This window comes from Ochotona curzoniae, unplaced genomic scaffold (genome assembly GCF_017591425.1).
Source record: "Ochotona curzoniae isolate NIBS_2020 unplaced genomic scaffold, NIBS_Ocur_1.0 contig_3819, whole genome shotgun sequence".
NCBI lineage: Eukaryota > Metazoa > Chordata > Mammalia > Lagomorpha > Ochotonidae > Ochotona > Ochotona curzoniae.
The window spans coordinates 9221883-9242661 of NW_024466004.1; the positions used below are offsets into that span (position 1 = coordinate 9221883).

A 20779-nucleotide genomic window follows, 5' to 3' on the forward strand; every position below is an offset into this window, starting at 1 on the left:
TAATGTGGGCTGCCCAAGCAATGTCCTAACCGCTGAGCGCCTGTCCTTACCCTGCCTAGAAATTTCCCAGTTCTTTTTGCATATTAACTCATTTATCCTCACAGAAGTTTTCCTGCTAGAGGCACTCATAATATTCCCTCTTTGTTATTGTGAAAGACAAGCACAGATAAATTAATTAATCTGCCCAGTATTGCACAGCTTATAAAGAACAAGAGTTAATTTAAACTCAATCTACCAAAAAGTAAAAAATTTAAAAAATAAAAAAATAAATTCAGTCTACCAAGGTTAAAAACAGAACCCTACATGGTAGTGTCTTAAGTGTGAGGGGTACCCCAAAGGCAGAGGAGTAACAAAGAACATTCAGCTCCAAAGAGATTTCCATGTGAAACATTTCATGGAACAGCAACTGCTTCAACTAGGGGACCGGGTTAACAGAGTCAGCCAAAAGAAATATAGTGCAAGCCATGAATGTTATTTTAAGTAAGCTAGTACCCATATTAAATGGGTGCAATTCTCCTTATATTTAATTCAGTAATCCCAAACATTGTCACTATGTATGTAATGAATTAAAAAAATTGCGATTTTCTTTTTTAAGATCTACTATTTTTATTGGGAAGGCAAATCAGATTTATAGAGAGAAGGAAAGACAGAGAGAAAGATCTTCCATTTGCTGGTTCATTCCCTAAATGATCACAATGGCCAGAGCCGAGTCAATCTGGAGGCAGGAGCAAGAAGCCAGGAACCTCCTCCAGGTCTTTCATGCAGGTGCAGGGTCCCAAGACTTTGGGCTATCCTCTACTGCTTTCTAAGGCCATAAACAGGGAGTGGAGCATCTGGGATACGAACCCAGCAGTCATATGGGATGCTGGTGCTTGCAAGGTGATTTAGCCCACAATCTTTTACATGAATGTTTTCATACTAAGTGTTCGATTTTGAGGGCTCAGCAGTCACACTGGTTTTTGATGTGGGCAGGACTCGGTGCAGAGAGCAATGAAGGGAGACCAGACCACCAGCACCCACCCCAGTGCCCATATCTTCCTTTCCTCCTCAATACTGAAGGCTCTGGCTCTGGGCTTCCACCTTCCCTCTCCCCGTCCCAATCTTCCTCGCAGCTTCCTGGCGCTCCAGACAGCAGCGGGCAGGCGTGGGAGGCGAGAAGCCAGCTAAATTTGGGACTAGAGACAGAAGCCAGGAGACCGAGGACTTGTCAATGTCTGAAGATGTCTTTCCCCACCCCAATTTGCTTGTTCTTGCTCCATGGCGCCTCCCCCATGAAACCAGGCGAGGGGCAGCAGCACAGGGCCTCAGGCTCCAGGTAGTAGTTGGCAGGCAGGAATACTGGGAAGCAGCAGGGGCATCCTTGGCAGCAGAAGGGACCAGATGGTGCTCCCCAACCTGCCAAGATGCCAAGGAGGAAAAGCCTGACAGAAGGGGGAGGAACGGCGAGAGGGAAGGACATCTATGTATTGTGGCCCCTCTTACGTAAATGAGATACAAATGTACACACAGGCTGTGTCCAGAATAGTGGGATCATTGCTCTCTGAAGGCCCCTCAGGGAAGTGGGCTTGAGAGGAGGTGGTGCTGCTGAGAAGCACATCAGCTGACATTGCATTTCTGACTGCCTGTAACTAGCTGTGTGACCTTGGCCAAGTTCCCTAACCTCGCTGAGCTGGTTTCCTTGTTAAAAGGGGGCACCTATCTGGGCTGCTGCAGCAATTTCTCTGATAGAAGGCCATGCACTGACTCTGCAGAGAGCCCTGGTGGGATGGGTGCAGGGTGCAGGGTGCAGGGTGCAGGGGTAGTATTCTTTCTTCAGAGTCCTGCTCCCTGAGGGCCAACCAGAGGTGGCATCTCTGAGTAGGTACAGGGCTCTCCAGGCCTCTTTCTGTGTCCAGGGGAGAGCAGAAGGACAGGGGGAGGGGCGCTGGGCAATGGTCTGGAATGGGAGCTGCAGGCATCGCTCACACCACCCCCCACCTCACTGTCCTGCTAGGTGGTTCTTTTTACTTCCTCCTGGAAGCCTGGACCTGGAGTCAGAAATGCCCCATGACATGGGATGGCCCTAGGCTCATGACCTAGGATGCCACTCTCAGAGGGAACTGGCAGTTCTTCACAAAGTCTGGCCTGAGTTGCTCTTGCTGCTGCTTTTGTGCCTGCAGCCTGTACAGCAGGACCCAGCTAAGGGCAGGGCCTTGTTCTGCCTGGTTGCCCTGAGCCAGGCTGATGCAGGAGACAGCTGCCAAAGGCCCTGGGATGCTTTGGCTGAGGTCTGTGACATTTTCAAGGCAAATGTTGAAAACACTAACCATACAATAAGGTCAGAGTTCATGACTCTTGATTTTTGAAACATATTCTTGAATTTGACAGTTAAAGAGAGAGTGATCTCCCATAAGTTGGTGCACTCTAAATGTGAACGGCTGGGGCTAGGCCAGGCCAAAGCCGGAAGCCAGGAACTCAATCTGGCTCTTCCACCTGGGAGTTACCACCTGCTACCTCCCACGGTGCACATTAGCAGGAAGCTGGAATCAGGAGTGAAGCTGGGACTCAATCCCAGACATGCTGACAAGGGATCCTGGCATCCCAAGGTATGGCCTAACTGTTGTACTCCTTAAGAATAGCTATCACAGGGCCCAGCATGGTAGCCTAGTGGCTAAAGTCCGCATCTTGCATGTGCCTCTATCCCATATGGGTGCTGGTTCTAATCCCAGCAGCTCTGCTTCCCGCCCAGCTCCCTGCTTGTGGCCTGGGAAAGCAGCCGAGTATGGCTCAAAGTCTTGAAACGCTGCACCCGCATGGGAGACCCGGAAGAAGCTCCTGGCTTTTGGCTTTGGATTGGTTCAGCTCTGGCTGTTGTAGCCAATTGGGGAGTGAATCATTGGACAGAAGATCTTTCTCTGTCTCTCCTCCTCTCTGTATATCTGACTTCCTAGTGAAAAAATAAAATAAATCTGAAAAAAAGAGAGAGAGAAATAGCTATCACAAAGCACACTTCCGGCAGGCAGACTTTCACTAAACACAGGGGATACTTTCTTCCATGGATTTTAGTTTCATATGTATTTATATATATAGTTGTATATATCTATATGTAGTTTATATATCTCTACCTATCTATCTATTTATCTATACATACACACATAGATACACACACAAAATTGGGCTGTTAGTGTGGCATAGCGGTTAAAGCCACTGCTTACGATGTGAGTATCCCATAGAGGCATCAGTTGAAGTCTTGGCTGCTTCACTTCTTTTTTTTTTTTTTTTTAAAGATTTATTTTTATTATTTTTTTATTGGAAAGGCGGATATACAGAGAGGAGAGACAGAGAGGAAGATCTTCCGTTCGATGATTCACTCCCCAAGTGAGCCGCAACGGGCCGATACTATGCCGATCCGAAGCCAGGAGCCTCTTCCGGGTCTCCCACGCGGGTGCAGGGTCCCAAAGCTTTGGGCCGTCCTCGACTGCTTTCCCAGGCCACAGGCAGGGAGCTGGATGGGAAGCGGGGCCGCCGGGATAGAACCGGCGCCCATGTGGGATCCCGGGCGTGCAAGGCGAGGACTTAACCACTTGCGCCACCGCGCCGGGCCCGCTGCTTCACTTCTGATTCAGCTCTCTGCTAACGAGCCTGGGAAAGTAGTGTAGGATAGTCCAAGTGCTTGGGCCCCTTCAACCACATGGAAGCACTAGGTCCCTGACTATGGAGCAGCCTATCTATGGTTGTTTCAGCCATCTGGGGAGTGAGCCAGAGGATGAATGGTCTCTTTCTCTGTAGCTCTGTTTTTCAAATAAATAGCCCTTAAAAAAAAAAGAAAAGAAGAGAAAGGAAAAAAAATACTGAAACCAAGTCTATTTAAAAGGGTCAGGAGGGGCCCAGTGCGATAGCTTAGCGGCTAAAGCCCTCACCTTGCACACACCAGGATCCCATATGGGTGCTGGTTCTAATCCCAGCAGCCCTGCTTCCCATCCAGCTCCCTACTTGTGGCCTGGGAAAGCAGTTGAGGATGGTCCAAAGCTTTGGGACCCTGCACCCACGTGAAAGATCCAGAAGAAACTCCTGGCTCCTGGCTTTGGATCAGTTCAGCTCTGGTCGTTGTAGTAACTTAGGGAGTGAATCATTGGATGGAAGATCTTGCTCTCTCTCCTCTCTGTATATCTGCCTTTCCAATAAAAATAAACAAATCTTTAAAAGGGTCAGGAGCACAACAACTGCCTCCCAGTAATGCATGTTTTAAAGATGGCAATGACTATGACTTTCATCTGGACAGGTGGGGCCTGATCACTGTCCTTGGGGACCACCACTCAGTCCTTCTCCTCACTCCTGATGTGTTCTTTATCAAAGGGATCCTGGGGTCCCTTGGGGGGTCTCCTGGGATTGCCCCACCTCACTGCTGAGTCTGAACTGATGGGCCTCGCTGAACTCCACCCAGGCTTGGCCCCTCAAACGCAATCAAGGCCCACAGGATCAGGCTCAGCTGGGGACTTACAGCAGCCAGGGAGTCACTTGAAACCTGCAGGGTCCCACACTCACTGAACCCTTCTGTCCAAGCTTCTCACCCTGGTGGCCTCTCTCTCCTCTGTTTGCTGCAGCCCCACTCAGGGCCTCTCCTTTGCCCATGTCTTCACCTCAGCTGTTGGGCGTGCAGGTCTCTTGCAGCCACAACGGGGTATCTATGTCAACCTGTCCCTGGCTCACCCTCACCTACCGGGCCAAGCCAGCCTCCCCAGGCCTTCTGGGAACAGATGCTGTTGCTAGCCTCGCACAGGGCAGGCTGCAGCAGGTACATGACATGGGCCTGTGTCCCGGCTGTTCCACCTCTGCCTGGGAGGGTGATGTTCTCAAGCCCCACTTCTTCAGCCTTTCTTGTCCCCCACCCTTACACCAGGCCTGTCTTGTTTGGGCCCCAGCTCTCTGGTAGTTATATCACCTGAGTGATGTGATTTCCCATCTTCCCCGACCCCATCATGTGCTTCTGCCCCGAGTCCATCCCATTTGCCTCTCTGGTTCCTAGTCCAACTCTGGAGGCTGGGCTTGGATCAGGCAGTTGGCACTTGTTCCTTTGGGGTAACCCTGCATCTGATAAGAGCATTTGTAGATCCGGGCCAATAGGAGTGCTCTGTGGTCAGAGTGAGGGGTGTGGCAGTGGGCTCCTGAGCCAATCAGGTTCCTCCTTGGGGTTTGTTCCCATGCTGGCAGGCAGAGACCGTCTCCTTGAAGGAGGTGTGTGGTCTGCTGCTGGAGCCCCATCAGCAGAAGGGAAGAAAGCCTGGCTATGAGCAGGAAGCTGTGACAGTCACTCAGAGACAGCAGCCGGGGATCTCCAGGCTCTCATCCCAGGCCCTGAAACCCCGCAGAACTGCCCTGCTCCTCGGCAGTGACTTCAGCTCCCAGATCTCATGGGGCAGGCAGCCTTTTGGACAGCTCACACACAGCTCAATGGATGAAATAATGGGAGATATTGGAAATGAGCAGATGAAAGAGTTCAAGGGCACAGCTGGGAAGGGCCAAGGGTGGGTGGTATGTACAGAACCATTTCCTCCCTCAGCACCCCACAGGGAGGCAGGGCAGGCTCCCCACCTTATTCACCCACCTCCTTATCCAATTCGGTGTGGAAACTGGAGACCAGGAACAGGAAGTGATGGCCTGATCACAGTGAAGGCTGCACACAGCACATGGATGACTCCTTCCCCCCTCCAGGTAGGCCTTAAACTGCCTGTGCCTTCATTGGCTATAGCTGACAATGTTGATAATGGTGAAAGGTGGCATTATGTTCCCTGAGAGCCTGCAGGGATGAGCTGGGAGCAGCAGGGCACCCAGACAGCTCCTCAAGGCCCCCACGGAGGGTGGTCCCAGAGGGACCTGGGGCAGGATTCCTTCCTGCCACCAGAGAGGTGGGTGGGGGACACGGGGAGTGAGTGCCTGTCGTGCCCTGCTCTAGTGTCCCCAGCTAAGGGCACCTTAGCCCTGCAGGCGGGAAGCAGGAGTGAGGACATGCGCAGTGGAGTGAGGACATGCGCAGTGGAGTGAGGACATGCGCAGTGGAGTGAGGACATGCGCAGTGGAGTGAGGACATGCACAGTGGAGTTCGGGGCTCCTGAGCATTTGCTCCCAGTGTGGAGCCACCCTGGGCTATTTCCTGCAGTGCTGACTTAAACAGCGTCTGTCCCTTATGTTTCTTGCTGCTGGGCACAGCAGGCCCTGACCCATGTGCCCGAGGCGGCAGCCCTGGGCCCTCCATGCTCTCCACAGTCACTGGAATCACATCCCCTCCTCACACACGAGCTCTCACACCTGCTCCAGTCATCCTCAAGTCCCCAGCTGAGCCTAATCCTGTGGGCTGAGGCTCTTCCCTCCTGGCCAGATGTTGGGGTAGCCTCTCCCCCTTGCTGCTAGTCCCAGCTTTTGCCAAGCGGCTCTCCCACCCTCCCGCCTGTTGACTGGGCAGCTGAAGAGGGGCCCGGCCTTCTGTCTCGGCGGGAAAGTGCCTCTGTGCCTATGGTCCCTTCCCTCTGAACGGTACCAGCTTTGACGACCCATACACCCATCTGGCACCTTGCTTTCCCTGCTTTTTTAGCCAGCTCTCCCATCCATCCCCTGGTATCCTTGGCAGACAGTCCACCTCAGGCACCTACCTGTCCAGCACGTTGGTCTATGGCCCAGTGAGGTTGCACCTGTGCCTCAATTTTCCACTCAGGTCTGTTGTTTCAAAATAACACTCGGGTTCGCTCTTCCCCTTCCCACCCCCTACCTTCAGCTCTGAAGCCTCAGCAGGAGGCGCTCATCTCCAAAGGTCAGCGGGGGCCCTTCTCCCATCCTACCCCAGGGTGAAGAGGTCCCGTCAGCTCCTTGGTAGCCAAGGGAACAAGGCAGCCAGGAATGGCAGCCCTGGATGGGAGACTGGACGTCAGGACTGCTCGTCGCCAACCCCTCTCCTCCTTCCCAGGACCCAGGCAGTGGGTGGGATGAGGAGCTGTGTGTTGAGGAGAGGGGCGCGCGGGAGGTACGAGACAAGATGGGGGGATAGCTCTGGTGGATACAGACCGGCCCTTCAGCCACGCGGAGCCACAGCAGCGATGGCCAATGTGGGCGAGGGTCGAGGGGGAAACTCCGGGTGGGTTGTGGGCAGCCGGCTTCTGCAGCTCCGGGAGCCGTCGTTAGGGACGCCTGTGTCGCCAGGGGGCGGGGCCGTCCCGCGAGGGACTTGCCGACCTCTGGAGGTTCGCGTGCGAAGGGCAGCGAGGGGCCTCAGAGTAGGGAGGAAACGGTGCGTCCTTGGGTTTGCTCAGGGCTTGTGGTGGGTGTACTTAGGAATGGGTGGGCTTTAGGGGTTTGATGAGAAGAGGTGGAAGGCCGAGGCAGGGTCAGCCGAGGTCTCCTTGGGTGGAATTAGCTGTGCGGGGTGGAGGTGACAGTGGAAGGACTCGTCTAGGGCACTCATGGGAGACCTGCAGGCCCAACTTGCAGGCCCACCTCTCTTTAAATGCCAGGAATCGCCCTCCGCTTCCTAGGAGGAGGCCATGCCCCCAGCCCTGGTATGACAGGATATGGCTGGTGCCCTGTTCCCCTGCCGCCTCTGGGGGCAGGAGTGACTTTTTTGTGGGGGGATGTTGGCTGGTGAAACAGCAACTTCTATAGGAAGAAGAGGCAGCAGGAAGGCAGTGTAGTTTTGAGCTGGGCCTGCCCACTACCCCAGTTTACCATGCAACACAGAGACCACAATGCCTGGCTGGGGTGGAGAGGGAGCATGCAGGAGCTGGGCCTGTGTTGGGCACTATGCAGTGTGGTCACTGCTTGGTTTCATGATCCTGCAGCAAAGCTTTGCCAACAGTGCTAGAATCAGTGATTTGCTCACAAGCCATCAGGACAAAAACAGGTACAGGAAAGGATGACGGGGGCCCACTCCGCTCTCATTTACCATCTCATTTACCAAGCTCATGGAACCTGGGGACTTTTTAAAAAATTATTATTATTAAGATTTATTTATTTGAAAGACAGAGAACTAGAGAGGGAAGAAGAGAGATCCTCCATTTGCTGGTTCAGTGGCTGCAACGGCTAGGGCTGGGTCAGGCTGAAGCCAGGAAACAGCAGTTCCACCTGAGGTCTCCCCTGTGAAAGGTAGAGGCTTGAACCCTTGAATCATTGTTCACTGCCTTGCCAGGTGGATTAGTAGGGAGCTGGATCTAAGTCAAGCAGCCCAGACTTGAACCATTGCTCCAGTATGGCATTGCAGCCAGTAGCTTACCTCGTGGCACCACAATGCTGGCCCCTGTGCAACTTGTTTAAAAAGCTTATGGCTGCGGACTGGTATTGTGGCATAGCAAGTAGAGCCACCGCCTGCATTGTCAGCTCCTCATTTGGCCATTGGTTCCTGTCCCAGAGGTTCAGCTTCCACCCAGGTCCCTGCTAATGTGCCTGGGAAGGCAGTGGGACAATGTGCCTGAGAAAAGCAGTGGAAGATGACCCAAGTGTTTAGATCTCTTGAACCCTCATGGGACACCTAGAAGATGCTTCTGGCGCTGGCCTGGCCCAGCCCTGGTTATAGGAAGACGGGAATTCGTAGGAGGACAATGGGAAACCTTGCTGGTGTGAAACCATAACCAACTGTAATCCTGAGAAAGCCAAGAGGACTCGGGGCAAAGGTCCTGAAGCAATTGGAACAGAAAAGCATGGATGCAGGAACTCCCTGATCCTCAAGTGTTGATAACAGACCAAACAGCAGTGCCTCTTCTAGTGCACGCTGTTTAATTATTAGAACTCATTGTTTAATTATTAGAACTGATTGACCCCCCCCCCCCCCCCCCCGCTTGCTAGCATGGAAGCCACACCCTGTTCTGGACCTTCCTTCCTTATGCCTACTGATCTTCAGTTTTTAAAAGTCTTTTGCTGTTATTAAACTTTAGCTATTGACTATCAGCGAGCAGTCTGTGTGTACGATCGTTGGCTCTGTGCACCAAGTCCCTCATTGCTGGACAGTGAACACTGATCGTTGCAGCCATTTGGGGAGTGAACCAGCCGATGGAAGATCTCTCTGTGCCTTTCTATTACCTCAAATAAATCTTGGTTGGTCCAATCCTGCTCTCTAACCCTACCACCTGCTGCTAAACCAGCTCCTAGCTCAGAGCCACAGGCTTCCTTGCCACACCTCCAGGCCTTTGCACTGGCTCACCTCCTCACCTCCCAACTCTGTGCTCAGATGCCACACCTCGGGGAGGCACCACCTGCCCCCTTGGGCTCCCTGTTCTTGCTTTTCCTCCATGGAACTCCTCCCTGCTGTTGGACACACCTTCTCTTGGCCTGCTCCCCACTGGGATGGAATGCCACGCAGGCAGGAACTGTGGTTTGCTCGGCGTCTGCCACACCTGCAGCAGCTGTCCAACACCTGTGACCCTAATGATCCACAAAATCAACAGGTGTTCTCGAAGACAATAAGTTACTGCTGTGGAGTGACCACAGAGGCTTGCCCGGCCATCCTGACCACCGGGTGACAGCTCTGGGTCTTGGTGCACAGGGAGCCCTCTGCTGGTGCCAGGTGTGCCCAGGCTGCATCCTGTACTGAGCATGCCCACAGATACCGCTGACATGTAAAATGATGAGTGATGGGGCATCTATTCCAGGTTCCTGGGAGCAGGAAGTCTGCTCTCTTCCGAGTAAAAGGGATCACCTGTCTTCTGAGGCACTTCTTGCACTGTTTTTAATAGGTACATAAAAACTGCAGAAATTTATGGAGTACCAGGTAATGTGTTGAAATTGTATATATTGTGCAATGTCCAATGAGGGTAAATATAACTTTTGTTTTTAAAGATTTATTTGAAAGGTAGAGTTACAGAGAGAGAGTCTTCCATCTGCTTGTTCACTTCCCACATGGCTTATAACAGCTGGCGCTGGTCCGGGTCAAGGCCAGGAACCAGGAATTCCATCCGGGTCTGCCACATGTGTGGCAGAGGCCCAAGTGCTGGGGTCATCTCCTGCTGCCTTCCCAGGCATCTGAGCAGGGAGCTGGACGACGAGTGGAATAGCTGGGACTCAAACCAGTGTTCTGATATGGGATGTTCCAGTGTTGCAGGTGACAGCTTAATTTGCTGTGCCACAACAGCAGCCCCAATGTCAAAGATTTTTCTTTTTCTAAAGATATTTATTTATTTCAAAGTCAGACAAAGAAAGAGGGAGATACAGTGATCTCCTGGCTCATTTTCTAAATGACTGCAATGGCTGGAGCTGGGCCGAACCGAAGCCAGGAGCGTCTTCTGGGTCTCCCACGTGGGTACAGGGACCATACTTAGTTACCTTCCCAAGCACATTAGCAAGAAGCAGGATCAGATGTGGAGCAGCTGGGACTTGAACTGGTGCCCATGTGGGATGCCAGCACCACATTTTACTTGCGATGCCCCACAAACAGACTTGCAGCTGACATGGCTCATATCTTCATGTTCCCAGATGTGTTACTTGTATCCCCCGATACCTCTGTCTCTATGTGCTGTAGGGCCCGGTGCTGGAAGACTTTGGCTCAGCCACTTGACCTGTGGTGTCCAGCTTACGGATGGCGATATTGGTGCGCTGCTGCAGCCCCTTCAGTGTGGCCTGGAGCTGTCGCCTCTGCCACTGAGGCATCACGGCAGTGCATTGCCTCTGGGGGAGGTTCCGCTGGCTCTTGCCTAAAATCCATGTGGGTCACTGGGAGGGCCTCCCAGGCCTCAGAGCTGGTTGAGAGCGTAGGCTCGGGCTGTGTTGAGAGCAGCTTCCAGGTTAGCTGTGCTTCCTGTGCCCTGGGCCACCACTCGTGAGCCCCAGGCCTTGCCACCCATGTGGCTGCACACGGCCAGCGCCCAGGCCTCTGCTGTGAAGGCAGGCGTGGCACCCTGTGAGCAGAACAGAAGGGGAAGTGCTGTAGAACAGTCTCCCCAGCCAGAGGGAGTGGCGTGGAGGAGCTGCTGAGGAGGTGAGCGGAGAGTTGGGCTGGGTGCACAGGTGCAGGTGCAGGGATGTGAGGCCTGGGAGCATGTGGAACTGCTATGTCCCAGTCTATCTAGGGAGAAAAGGAAGTGCCCTGCTCTCATCCAGGGGTTTCTTGCATGTCACCTTCACCTGGACTTTGCTCATAGGGTCGGAACTAGCCTGGACTCCAGGTGGGGGTGACAGCTGCTCTCACCTGGGCCACCTGACAGGCGCAAAGCACATTGCCCACGGGCTGGGGGCTGAGCAGGAGCACGGATGTACTGGGGGCCTGCTCACACAGCTGCCGTACCACCTTCACCAGCATCTGTGTGAGGGAGGACGGCTGGTGACCCCACAGCTCCCCAGGCTACTAGCCACTGCCCACCCATACCCCCATGGCTCAGGTGGTCCCTCTGGTTGCACTTACAGAGAGGGACTCAGCAGAGACCGTGTCCACAATCAGGGGTGCCCCTGGGTGCCGTTCGAGCAGCTCCTGGGTTTTCTTTGCAGCCTATGGAGGGCGGGATGGACAGAAGTGGGGTCAGGCCTCTGGAGAGGCACACTTACCATTGGCTCCAGCCCAGTCGTGAAGGTGGAGGGCTCCAAGGAGAGGTGCAGACCCTTGGCCCAGGCTGGCCAGCCTCTGCAGGGTCCTGCCTCTGCCCTGTCATCACAGCTTCAGCCTCAAACGGGTTGCTGAAGATGACAGCAGAAAGGCCAGAGCAGAGATGGATGCAGGGGAGGAGGGGAGGAGTGGAGGGGAGGAAAGGAGTAGGGGAGGAGAAGAGGAGAAGCGGACAGACAAGGAACAATTAAGGCTGTCAAGCTAGGTGGCTTCCTAGAGGTTTAGTCTGGGCCAGACTTGGGAGCTGGGGGAGAGAAGTAGTTGGGCAGGAGGGGAAGTGGGGAAAGAGCCTGGAGGAGATGTCTGCCTGGGGCAGAGGTGGAGGAGGAGGTAGGGAAGAACCTGGTGGTGGCAGCAGCTTGCCCTGACTGGCAGCCAGCCCTTGAAGCTTGTTAGGCATCTCAGATGCTGCTGTGGCCACAGCTTACTTACCTGGCCCTTCTCTAGCTTACGGATGGCGGTATTGGCGCGCCGCTGCAGCCCCTTCAGTGTGGCCTGGAGCTGTCGCCTCTGCCACTGAGGCATCATGGCGGTGTCCACAGCCTATGGCCAGAAATGGGAGGTTGACCACGCCTGCTCCCAGAGGGGGCCATAGCCTTTAAGGCAGGGCGGGATTGGGGGCCGGGGAGCCATCACCCACCCGGACAGCCCACCAGAGTCCAACCCAGCACACAAGTGCCACAGAGATAACCAAAAAGGTCCAGGGAGACATGGGCTCAGGGAGGGAATGGAGACAGGGGATGGTGGGGGTGGCCCTCACGTCAGTGAGCCGTCCTATGTCCTTGGATAGCCGCTGTGCCTCTGCAATGCCCCGGCTGCCCCGACTCAACCGTTCCGTGGCTGCTTCCACCTCCTGGGCCAGGCTCTGGCCTACTTCTCGGGCCTGCCGTGGGGAAGGGGAAGAGCATGGTCGGGATTATGCTCGCTGCTCACCTCCCCAGGATGGGGCCTGTCCACATACAGTGGGGAGGGGCAAAATCAGAAATCCTTAACACCAGCTGAGGCCTCAGTACCAAGGGACCAGGACGGGTGCTGGCTGCCGCAGTGCTAGGGTCACAACAGTGAGCATACGTGAACCCTGGTAGCACCTCTCCCAACCCTGCCTGGGCCTGCTGCCATGCCATGCTGACCTGCTGGGCCTGCTCCCCGGTGACAGCCAGCAGGCGGGTGGTGCCCTTGGTGAGCTGGCGCTCTCCGACAATGACCAGATCCCCCACGGCCCCTGTACGCAGCAGGTGTCTATGGGCGGGAGGAGAGAGTCAAGGATGATAACATGGGAGAAGGGAAAAGGCTGTGCCCCACCCAGGGTCAGGGTAGGGTGTGATGGAGGTGGAGTGAGGCTGCAAGGCCCCTGGGGCCAGAGCATGCACATGGGGACTCACGTGCCACAGCACAGCTCCACGGAGGTTTGCAGGGCCACCTGGGAGGCCGGTGCCAGTGCCTGCGCCACGGGTACCCCCACGGACACAACCCGCACAGGATCTGGGTATACCTGTGGGGAACAGGAGACAGACCTGAGAGCCAGGGGAAGAGGGTAGAGGAAGGGAGAGGAGGAGGAGCAAAAGGAGGTCTCCTGGGTGTGTCTGAAGCAAGTAGACCACCTGCAGCCAAATGGCCCCCAGCTTACCTCATCCAGGGAGCGCAGGCCAGGGACACAGGCAGTGCGTGCCAAGGCCACCTGTTCCATGTGCACGGACTCATTCCGCTCCACGGCCTCCTGTACAGTGGCCTCCACCGCCCGGAGCTGCTCTGTAGTCAGTGGGGCCTGGTGGTGGTGGTGGTGGGGGCAGGTCAGGGAAAACCATCAGACCAACTGGTCGGTTGTCAGCTTTGGATTGCCTGACATGAGCCTCAGAGCTGTCGCTGTCTGTTGGACTCCCCTGGGGCTCCAGTTCAGCGTCTGGTACCTAACAGGTGCTCTGTGAGCACTGGGGAAATAGGCAGTTCTTTTTGCAGCAGAGGGAGATGGCAGCCTGGTTAGAGCCAAGAATGGAGCATGGAGCAGCAGAGACAGGGAAGGAAGGTGGCGGCTGGAAGGGACAGGAGGGCCCCTGGGAGTTGGCTTCCTTGCCTAACCCCTTGTAGATGTCGGAGCGGACTGACGGGAAAGGGCCCTGCCCAAGGTTCCAGTCTCCTTCTGGGCTTGGCTCACCTGGGTGGCCACGTCAAAGCGCAGTCGCTCGGGGTTGAGATGGGAGCCCCGCTGCTCTGTGCCGGGGCCCAGGGTCTGCCGCAGTGCCCAGCTCAGCAGGTGGGTGGCCGTGTGCTTCTCCATGCAGCCCAGACGCCAGGCCTGAAATGTTCTGGTCACCAAGGACCCGGGGCAAGGGCTGGGGTGGGGATTAGGGGGAGGGCAAGAGCTGCAGGGTAGCAACAAGAGTGGGGTGAGGCTTGCTTACCTTATCCACGTGTAGCTGCACCTGGTCCCCAACCTTCAGGCACTGGGGAGCCATCACCTCATGCAGGATGAAGCCGCCGCAGACCTGAGCCCGGGCCACTGGGAACAGCACATCCTGGGAACATAAGGACCAATAGCTGGGGTGGCCCATCCAGGTCCAGGTCGGCTTCCTATGGAGGGGCAGAGGGGGGTGGGAAGCACATACCTGTCGCCCCACCTGTACCAGGAAGCCACGGTCTGAGGCCTGCCCGCCCTGTTCAGCATAGAAGTTGGTTCTGTCCAACAGGAGGCCGCAGCGCTGGCCTTCCCCAACGGAGGCCACTGCTGTCCCATCTTCTGCATAGAGCTGAAGAACCTGCGCCTCGCAGGTGCCAAACTCTGCCGGTGTATGGGATGCTGATCAGGGCTAGGTGGGGTCAGGCACACAGGTCTGAGCCTCGGCAGAGGCCGGCAGGCACCTGGCTGGGGGCTGTAGCAACCCTGGGGGAATGTGGAGGGGGTGCCCTTCCTCTGATATCTTTGCTGTTCATGGCCAAGTGAGCCAGTGGTTGCCCACCTCGCTCTGGGCTCTTACCATAGTCACCGCTGGGTTGGAGGGAGTAGTTGTATTTGGGGCTGTCATCAGTGGGAGGCAGTCCTCGGCGCTGTAGCTCCCCCAGGGCATGGATGTCAAGCCGCAGGCCCTGGTCTGGAACTGGTTCAGCCTGCTGTGCCCGGTGCTGCAGGACAGGCATGCAAGGCAAAGGCGACACGGGCCATGAGCCTTGCGGAGCCCTGCTTATAGGGACTCTGGAGTCCTGGGTGGAGCAAGACCTCGGGACATGGTGGGTGAACCACCCATCGGTAGGGCCCTCCCCTGGACATGGCAGGCTTCTCCCCTTCTGCTTCCGGTGAGCCAGCTGCTGAGGAATGTTCCTCCCTACAGTCTACAGGCAGGGCTTAGGGTTTTGGAAAGCTTGTCTTATCACCCCCTCCGGATATAAGAGGACAGACTGTGGATCAGCTTTGGGATTCCTGCCAGCAGTCATGGTGCCCCCCTCCCAAGACCCTCCCAGAGAGCTCAGGGCTGGGAGTCCCGAGAGAGAACCCCGAACATGGGCCTAGCCTGTACCCGGGCCTCTTCCTCTGCCAGCCGCTGTAGCCCAGCAGTGTCCAGCTGCACCCCCTTCTCTTGCAGCATCAGCTCCAGCAGATCCAAGGGGAGCCCCAGGTTTCCAGCCAGTGACAAGGACCAGGCCACTTCAGCTGCAAGCAAGGAGGACAAAGGGTAATGGGGAAGGGAGAAGGAAGGCAGAGACAGGGTTCTAGAGAAGGGAGGGCCCAGGGTTTCCTAACCACATAAGGGCCCCACCAGGGGCCATGGATACAAGTTTGCTCCCCATAGTGGGCTGTCCCAGGTGAAAGGTCACTTTTTGGCTCCTTGCTCAAGGGCCAGCATCAGGGGTAGCTCAGGGTATCCCTGGGCACAGAGTACTTCATAGCGGGGAAGCTTGGGCTAAGCAAGGAAAACACCTTGGAATGCAGAGGTGAGGTGGGCAGCGTGGAAGGTGGCTGTTCTGGGTGTTGGGGTGAGTGCAGGGGGAGAGGGGTAGGAGAGCAGGGATGGGGGGTGCACAGAGGTTGGCTTCCAGCCCCCTTCTGCACCAACTCACCAGGGAAGGTGTCTGAAGGCCCCAGGCGTCTCAGGGTCTGCTCGATGACCCGGCGGCCCCGCTGCAGGGAGGCCAGGAAGGCCGCCTCTCCCTCCGACACCAGCTCAGCTATCTGCACAGGGCAGGCGGGAGAAGGGATGTTCTCACGATGGGGGAGGGAGGGGCTGAGCCTTTTTCCCCAGCTCCCCCATTACTTCCAATCCAGTACCTGGGCTGAGTTCTTCCGGAGTTCAGGGTAAGCGTCTCCCTGGAGAGGGGAGAGAGCTGAGAGGCCCCAAGGTAGCCAGCCTGTCCTCCCTCTCTCCCACCCCACCACTCCCCCAGGGCTTCTGCAGAGGATGCCAACATGCTGAGGCCTTACTTAGGCACAGTTTTGGTAGGAAGAGGGTCCTAAGGTCAGTGATCGGCAGCCTGAGTCCAGGGGCTCCCAAAGATGCCCCCACTTCCTAGCAGCAGGTACAGCTGCTCAGGGCAGGGTTGGGGGTCGGGAGAGGAAGAGGAGCTCTCAAAATCTGAGCTGTGGCACTGAATGTACTTGCAGCAAGCCCTGCAGGCACCCTTACCAGTGTTTCCACCACTACGGGCACCAAACTGCCTAGGAAGCCGGGGGGTGCCCTTAAGATCTCCGTGGAAAACCGCACAGCTCGGCGGAGGATCCGGCGAAGAATCAGCCTGGGGAGATTCAGAGCCCAGATATGAAGCTGGGGGATGGGCACGGGGGAGATGGACACACGGTCCACAGCGGATGCTCCCATCTGCAGGCCCCCTCCTGCCATCCCCACATGCCCTCCAGACTCACGGGGCACCTGACATCCCAGGAAAGATGCCATCAGCAATGCAGACGCTGAGCGTGCGGATGTGGTCAGCCACCACGCGGTAGGCTGTGTCGGTGTGGCCCTCATCTGCCTCCCCTACCCGGCCTAGGTAAGGGGGTGCCCCGCAGCCCTGGAAAGCAGGAGAGGAAGAGTAAGAGGAGGAGTGGCTGCCAGCCCTACCTGACCAGGCCTGGGGTATGCTCGTCTCTGCCTCTGTTCCAAAGCTGACCTCCTCCACAATGTCTCTGCCAGGCTGGGGAAGCCGCTCAGGAGAGTGGAGGCAGTCCCCTGTCCTGGTGGGGCTTCTGTCCCACACTGTCTGCCACCATCATTGCTGCAGTCACTGAATTCCTACAGCAACACGTGGGTACTTGAATAGTGCCACTTCCGATTCCTGACAGTACTTCTGGGATGTGTGATGCTCCTACCTGAACGGAAAAACTGGTGGAGAAGGCTCTGCTTGGAGCCCACGCTTCTGCAGCTCTGGCTCTTGGAACCCAGCCAGCCGTGACATGAACAAGCCAGAGCTGGTCAGGTGGCTGGACAACGGCAAATATCATCACCATCTACTGCCCCAAACTGACAGCCAGCCAACCTGCACAACCACAGGTTCATGCATGAGTCACAGATGACTGGAAGAATAACCTGGCTAAGCCAAGCCCACACTGTCAGACCACAGACCCATAAGCTAAAACCACAGGTTATTAGTCAGCACAAGCCAACTGATACCCGTTCCAACTATATTCTACTTTAGCTGCCTGGCACATCAAACCCTTTCCTGCCTCAGGGTTTTTTGGCAGCTGCTGTCCCCTCTGCCTGGAGTGAGTTTCTCAGGGTGGATTCCTCCGTAGGGAATCCCCAAAACCCTAAGATCTCTCTGTATCCTCTGCCTCCCAGTTACCATTACTCACATTTACTTCCTGCTCCCAGTCTGTAAGCTATGGTGTGCCTCATTCAGCTTCTCTCACACACTGAGCGCTCAATCTTTTTCCTCTCTAATGCTGTGCTTTCCATTCCAGCTACAAAGGCTTTAACATAAAGCAGGCACCCAACCTCTATTCTGCGAACGAGGGAGGGGGTTCAGGAAGCAGAGTGACAGAGGCTGGCCTTGTGTTGCATGCCTTGGGCTCTGTGGTTGGTCACCACTCCCATATTCCAGGAATGCAACTGAGATGGGAAGCAGGGAGGGCTGGGCGCTGGAGGTGAGCTCCGGGGAGGGAAGAGGCCAGCTCACCTGGTGAATGGCACTGAGCAGTGGAGAAAAGAGGTCGGTGTCGTAGGTGGAGTGCCGGCCCTGTAGCACAGCCACCAGCCTCTCCAGGCCCATTCCTGTGTCCACGTGCCGCTGGGGCAGGGGCTGCAGGCTGCCGTTAGCCTCTCTGCCAGGGAGGGGAAACAAGGTAAGGCCCTTCCCACCTCCGCAGGTGCCCAAGTGGAGAACAGATGGGGGACAGAGGAGACAGGCACCCAGGGCCCTCCCAACTTTGCTATGTCCACATTTGGACCTCATCTTCCATCTCAGCTTCTTCAACCAACACCTGCCAGCTTCTGGCTACAAACATCCCCTCTTGGGACAGAAGTCTTTGCCCTCAAGAAGAAACATGTGAAGGCTATGGAGGAAACCTGTGAGATCATGAAGCCGCATAGCATCAGAATGGCCAGAGGCCGGAGGGCCACGATGGCTAGTGGAAGACCATCCTGGGCAAAGCCTAGGCCTATACCAGTTACTGTCTGAGAAGTGCTCGGACACTGACTGGGTGCCTGGTGCACAACTAGCATGACTGAACTGAATCGAGCCACGGGTCCAAATCTTCCTCTCTCCCACCCTCTTCCTCCCATAAGGGCGGCCCGTCACCTGTTATGCTGCATGAAGACGAGGTTCCAAAGCTCCACCAACTGGGGGGCTCCCACCCCAGCTGCCAGGTCATAGTGGATCTCTGTGCAGGGTCCACAGGGGCCAGTGTCCCCCATCTCCCAGAAGTTCTCCTGTGGCCCGAAGGAGAGCACGCGGCTGGCGGGCACCCTGGGGAGGCAGGCAGGTGTGTAGTGGGAGAAGCAGAGAGCCCCTCCCCTCCAACTCTGCATCCTCTTGCCCCCAGCTAGGAGTGGCCATTGGAAGGGGACTGACTTACCCTAAGCTGAGCCATATGTCTCTGCTCTCCAGGTCCGGCTCCAGCCCTGCCTCGGGGTCACCACCAAAGTAGGAGACCCAGAGCCTGTTTTCTGGGATCCCATAGATCTGAGTCAGCAGTTCCCAGGCCATGCTGCATGCCTCCTCCTGTGGCAGTGGAGTGGGGGAATGGGGAAAGGTCACCCCAACCATCTGAGTACAGGCTTCAGCTGAAGACAAACAGCGTCCTCATGGCTCACCTACTCCCCAGCACAAGCCTGACCGTTGTCATTACTGGGTTTTTTCCTGTTCAGAAAGCTTCTCCCCCTCTTCTAACTCTGAGTTTCTCTCCAGTTCTGAAATAAATACCCACTTCTCCCCATGAGATCCTCTTGCAGTCCCCTAGCTTGGGGGTGCCATTGCATTTTAGCATTCCTCAGGAACCAGCCAGTAGGCAGCACACACCATCACTGTCCTCCAGGGACATACAATCCAATTAGCGAGGACAAACTCATTCCTATTATACATGCTCACCAAGCACCTCACCTGCGTATCTGCTATGAGATCCTGACTGAGCAGCCAGGGAGAACATGGACAGGACCCACAGCGACGCTCCTGCCCAATTTGGGCTGACCCCAGAGACTCACCTTAAAATATTCCCCGCCAAAGGCCCAATTGCCGAGCATCTCAAAGAAGGTATGATGGGACAGGTCTCGGCCCACATCCTCCAGGTCGCTGTGGCGGCCTCCGGCCCTCACACACTTCTGACTGTTGGCCACACGTCGGAAGCTTGCCATCTCGCTTCGGGGATCCATGGTGCCCAGGAAGATTGGCTTGAACTGGGAGTACGAGAAAAGGTTGGGGAGTACTTCAGGGTCTCCAAGAATGGATGGAGGGGGCATGGAGAGAGGATGTTGGGACTGGGATGGCTGTTTAGATGTGAGGCGGCCTGTGTCTCACAGTGTGGTGACCACAGGGGCAAACTGGGGCACATGTCCATGTGTGTCTGAGACGCACTGCTAGTGAAACAGGTGAGGCACAAGGGCACACATGACCTGGTTGCAAGCAGGAGATCCTTTAGGTCGGCTGCTTCAAGCACGTCCAGCAACTCCAGGGTACAAAAATGGGACCACAGGGTCTGGTGCAATGGCCTAGTAGCTAAAGTCCTCGCCTTGAAGGCGCCAGGATCCCATATGGGTGCTGGTTCTAATCCCGGCGACCCCGTTTTCCCATCCAGCTCCCTGCTTGTGGCCTGGGAAAGCAGTCGAGACTTGCCCAAAGCCTTGGGACCCTGTGCCAGTGTGGAAGACCAGGAAGAAGCTCCAGGCTCTTGACTTTGGATAGGCTCAGCTCCAGGCATTGTGGCCGCCCGGGGAAGTGAATCATTGGATGGATGGAAGATCTTCCTCTCTGTCTCTCCTCCTTTCTATATATCTGACTTTGCAATAAAAATAAATAAATCTTCAAAAAAGATGGGACCACAGAGTACCGGCCTGGTCCAGAATGTCAGCATTAGTAGGGACACTCTCTAAAATCACTTTTCTGCATGTCTGCCCTCTTCACAGACGGAGCAACTAAGTCTGGAGGGGCTCAAGGTTGAACAGGTGCACAACCAACATTCATCCAATGGATGATTATCTTAATGAAGACCTCCCCACCGGTCTGCCCCATGGGACCTAGAATTCACCCCAAGTTTGGTTCAACCCAGGTCCAGCCCTTCCTAAGGGCTAACTGGACTGTGAACTCCGCCCCCAATCGCTCTACCAATCACACACAGTTCTGTTTCCCCACACGCCATAAGCCCCGCCCCCTGCTTCTTCCGCCCAATCCCGCAACGGTCTTTCTCTGGGGGGGGGGGACTCGCCAATCCACGCTCCCCGTCAGTACGGCTCCGCCCTCACCTGGTTCATGCCCGCGTTCACGAAAAGCAAGCTGGGGTCGCCTCGGGGCCGCACGGAAGCGGAGGGCACCAGACGGTGGCCATGGCGGTCCCGAAAGAAGCTCAGGAAGGCGTCCCGCACGGCCGACGCCGGGGCTGGAGGGGGCGCGGTTGACAGCGACCTTCCAAGGGCCGGCCGCAGCCGCACGGCCGCGGCCGCCACCGACGCCGCCATCTTAGCTCCGGGAAGCGGCTTCACAGGGTCAAAGAGTACCGTGGGAAAGGGCGCCGGACTTGTCCTACAGCGGCCCCTGGCGAGAGGAGGCCTCAGGGGCGTCCTCTGTCGCTCATGTGGAGGTGCCAGGGAACGGGCG

At 56.1% G+C, this 20779-nt stretch overlaps 1 protein-coding gene across 1 annotated transcript; it reads right to left on the minus strand.

Annotated features, from left to right (window-relative positions):
* Nucleotides 1-10110: 10110 nt before the first annotated feature.
* Nucleotides 10111-20640, minus strand: AARS2 (alanyl-tRNA synthetase 2, mitochondrial). The gene is made up of 23 exons (XM_040983473.1): nucleotides 20428-20640; nucleotides 19174-19365; nucleotides 18549-18694; nucleotides 18272-18439; nucleotides 17651-17795; nucleotides 16401-16546; nucleotides 16165-16273; nucleotides 15810-15848; nucleotides 15602-15713; nucleotides 15061-15194; nucleotides 14524-14668; nucleotides 14155-14327; nucleotides 13951-14064; nucleotides 13704-13844; nucleotides 13179-13316; nucleotides 12934-13043; nucleotides 12682-12790; nucleotides 12312-12434; nucleotides 11984-12094; nucleotides 11354-11437; nucleotides 11141-11251; nucleotides 10606-10850; nucleotides 10111-10524 (listed from the first exon to the last, which is right to left on the minus strand). Exons 1-22 carry the CDS (start codon nucleotides 20638-20640, stop codon nucleotides 10686-10688), a joined length of 2928 nt encoding a protein of 975 aa, XP_040839407.1. The 3' UTR covers nucleotides 10111-10524; nucleotides 10606-10685.
* Between the last annotated feature and the right edge of the window lie 139 nt (nucleotides 20641-20779).

Coding starts and splice junctions, on each gene's coding strand:
- AARS2 (XM_040983473.1), bottom strand. CDS start 20,640: ATGGCGGCGTCGGTGGCGGCCGCGGCCGTGCGGCTGCGGCCGGCCCTT. Junction 14,328..14,523: donor CCAACCCAGCGGTGACTATG/GTAAGAGCCCAG, acceptor ATACACCGGCAG/AGTTTGGCACCTGCGAGGCG. Junction 14,065..14,154: donor TGGTACAGGTGGGGCGACAG/GTATGTGCTTCC, acceptor TTATGTTCCCAG/GATGTGCTGTTCCCAGTGGC.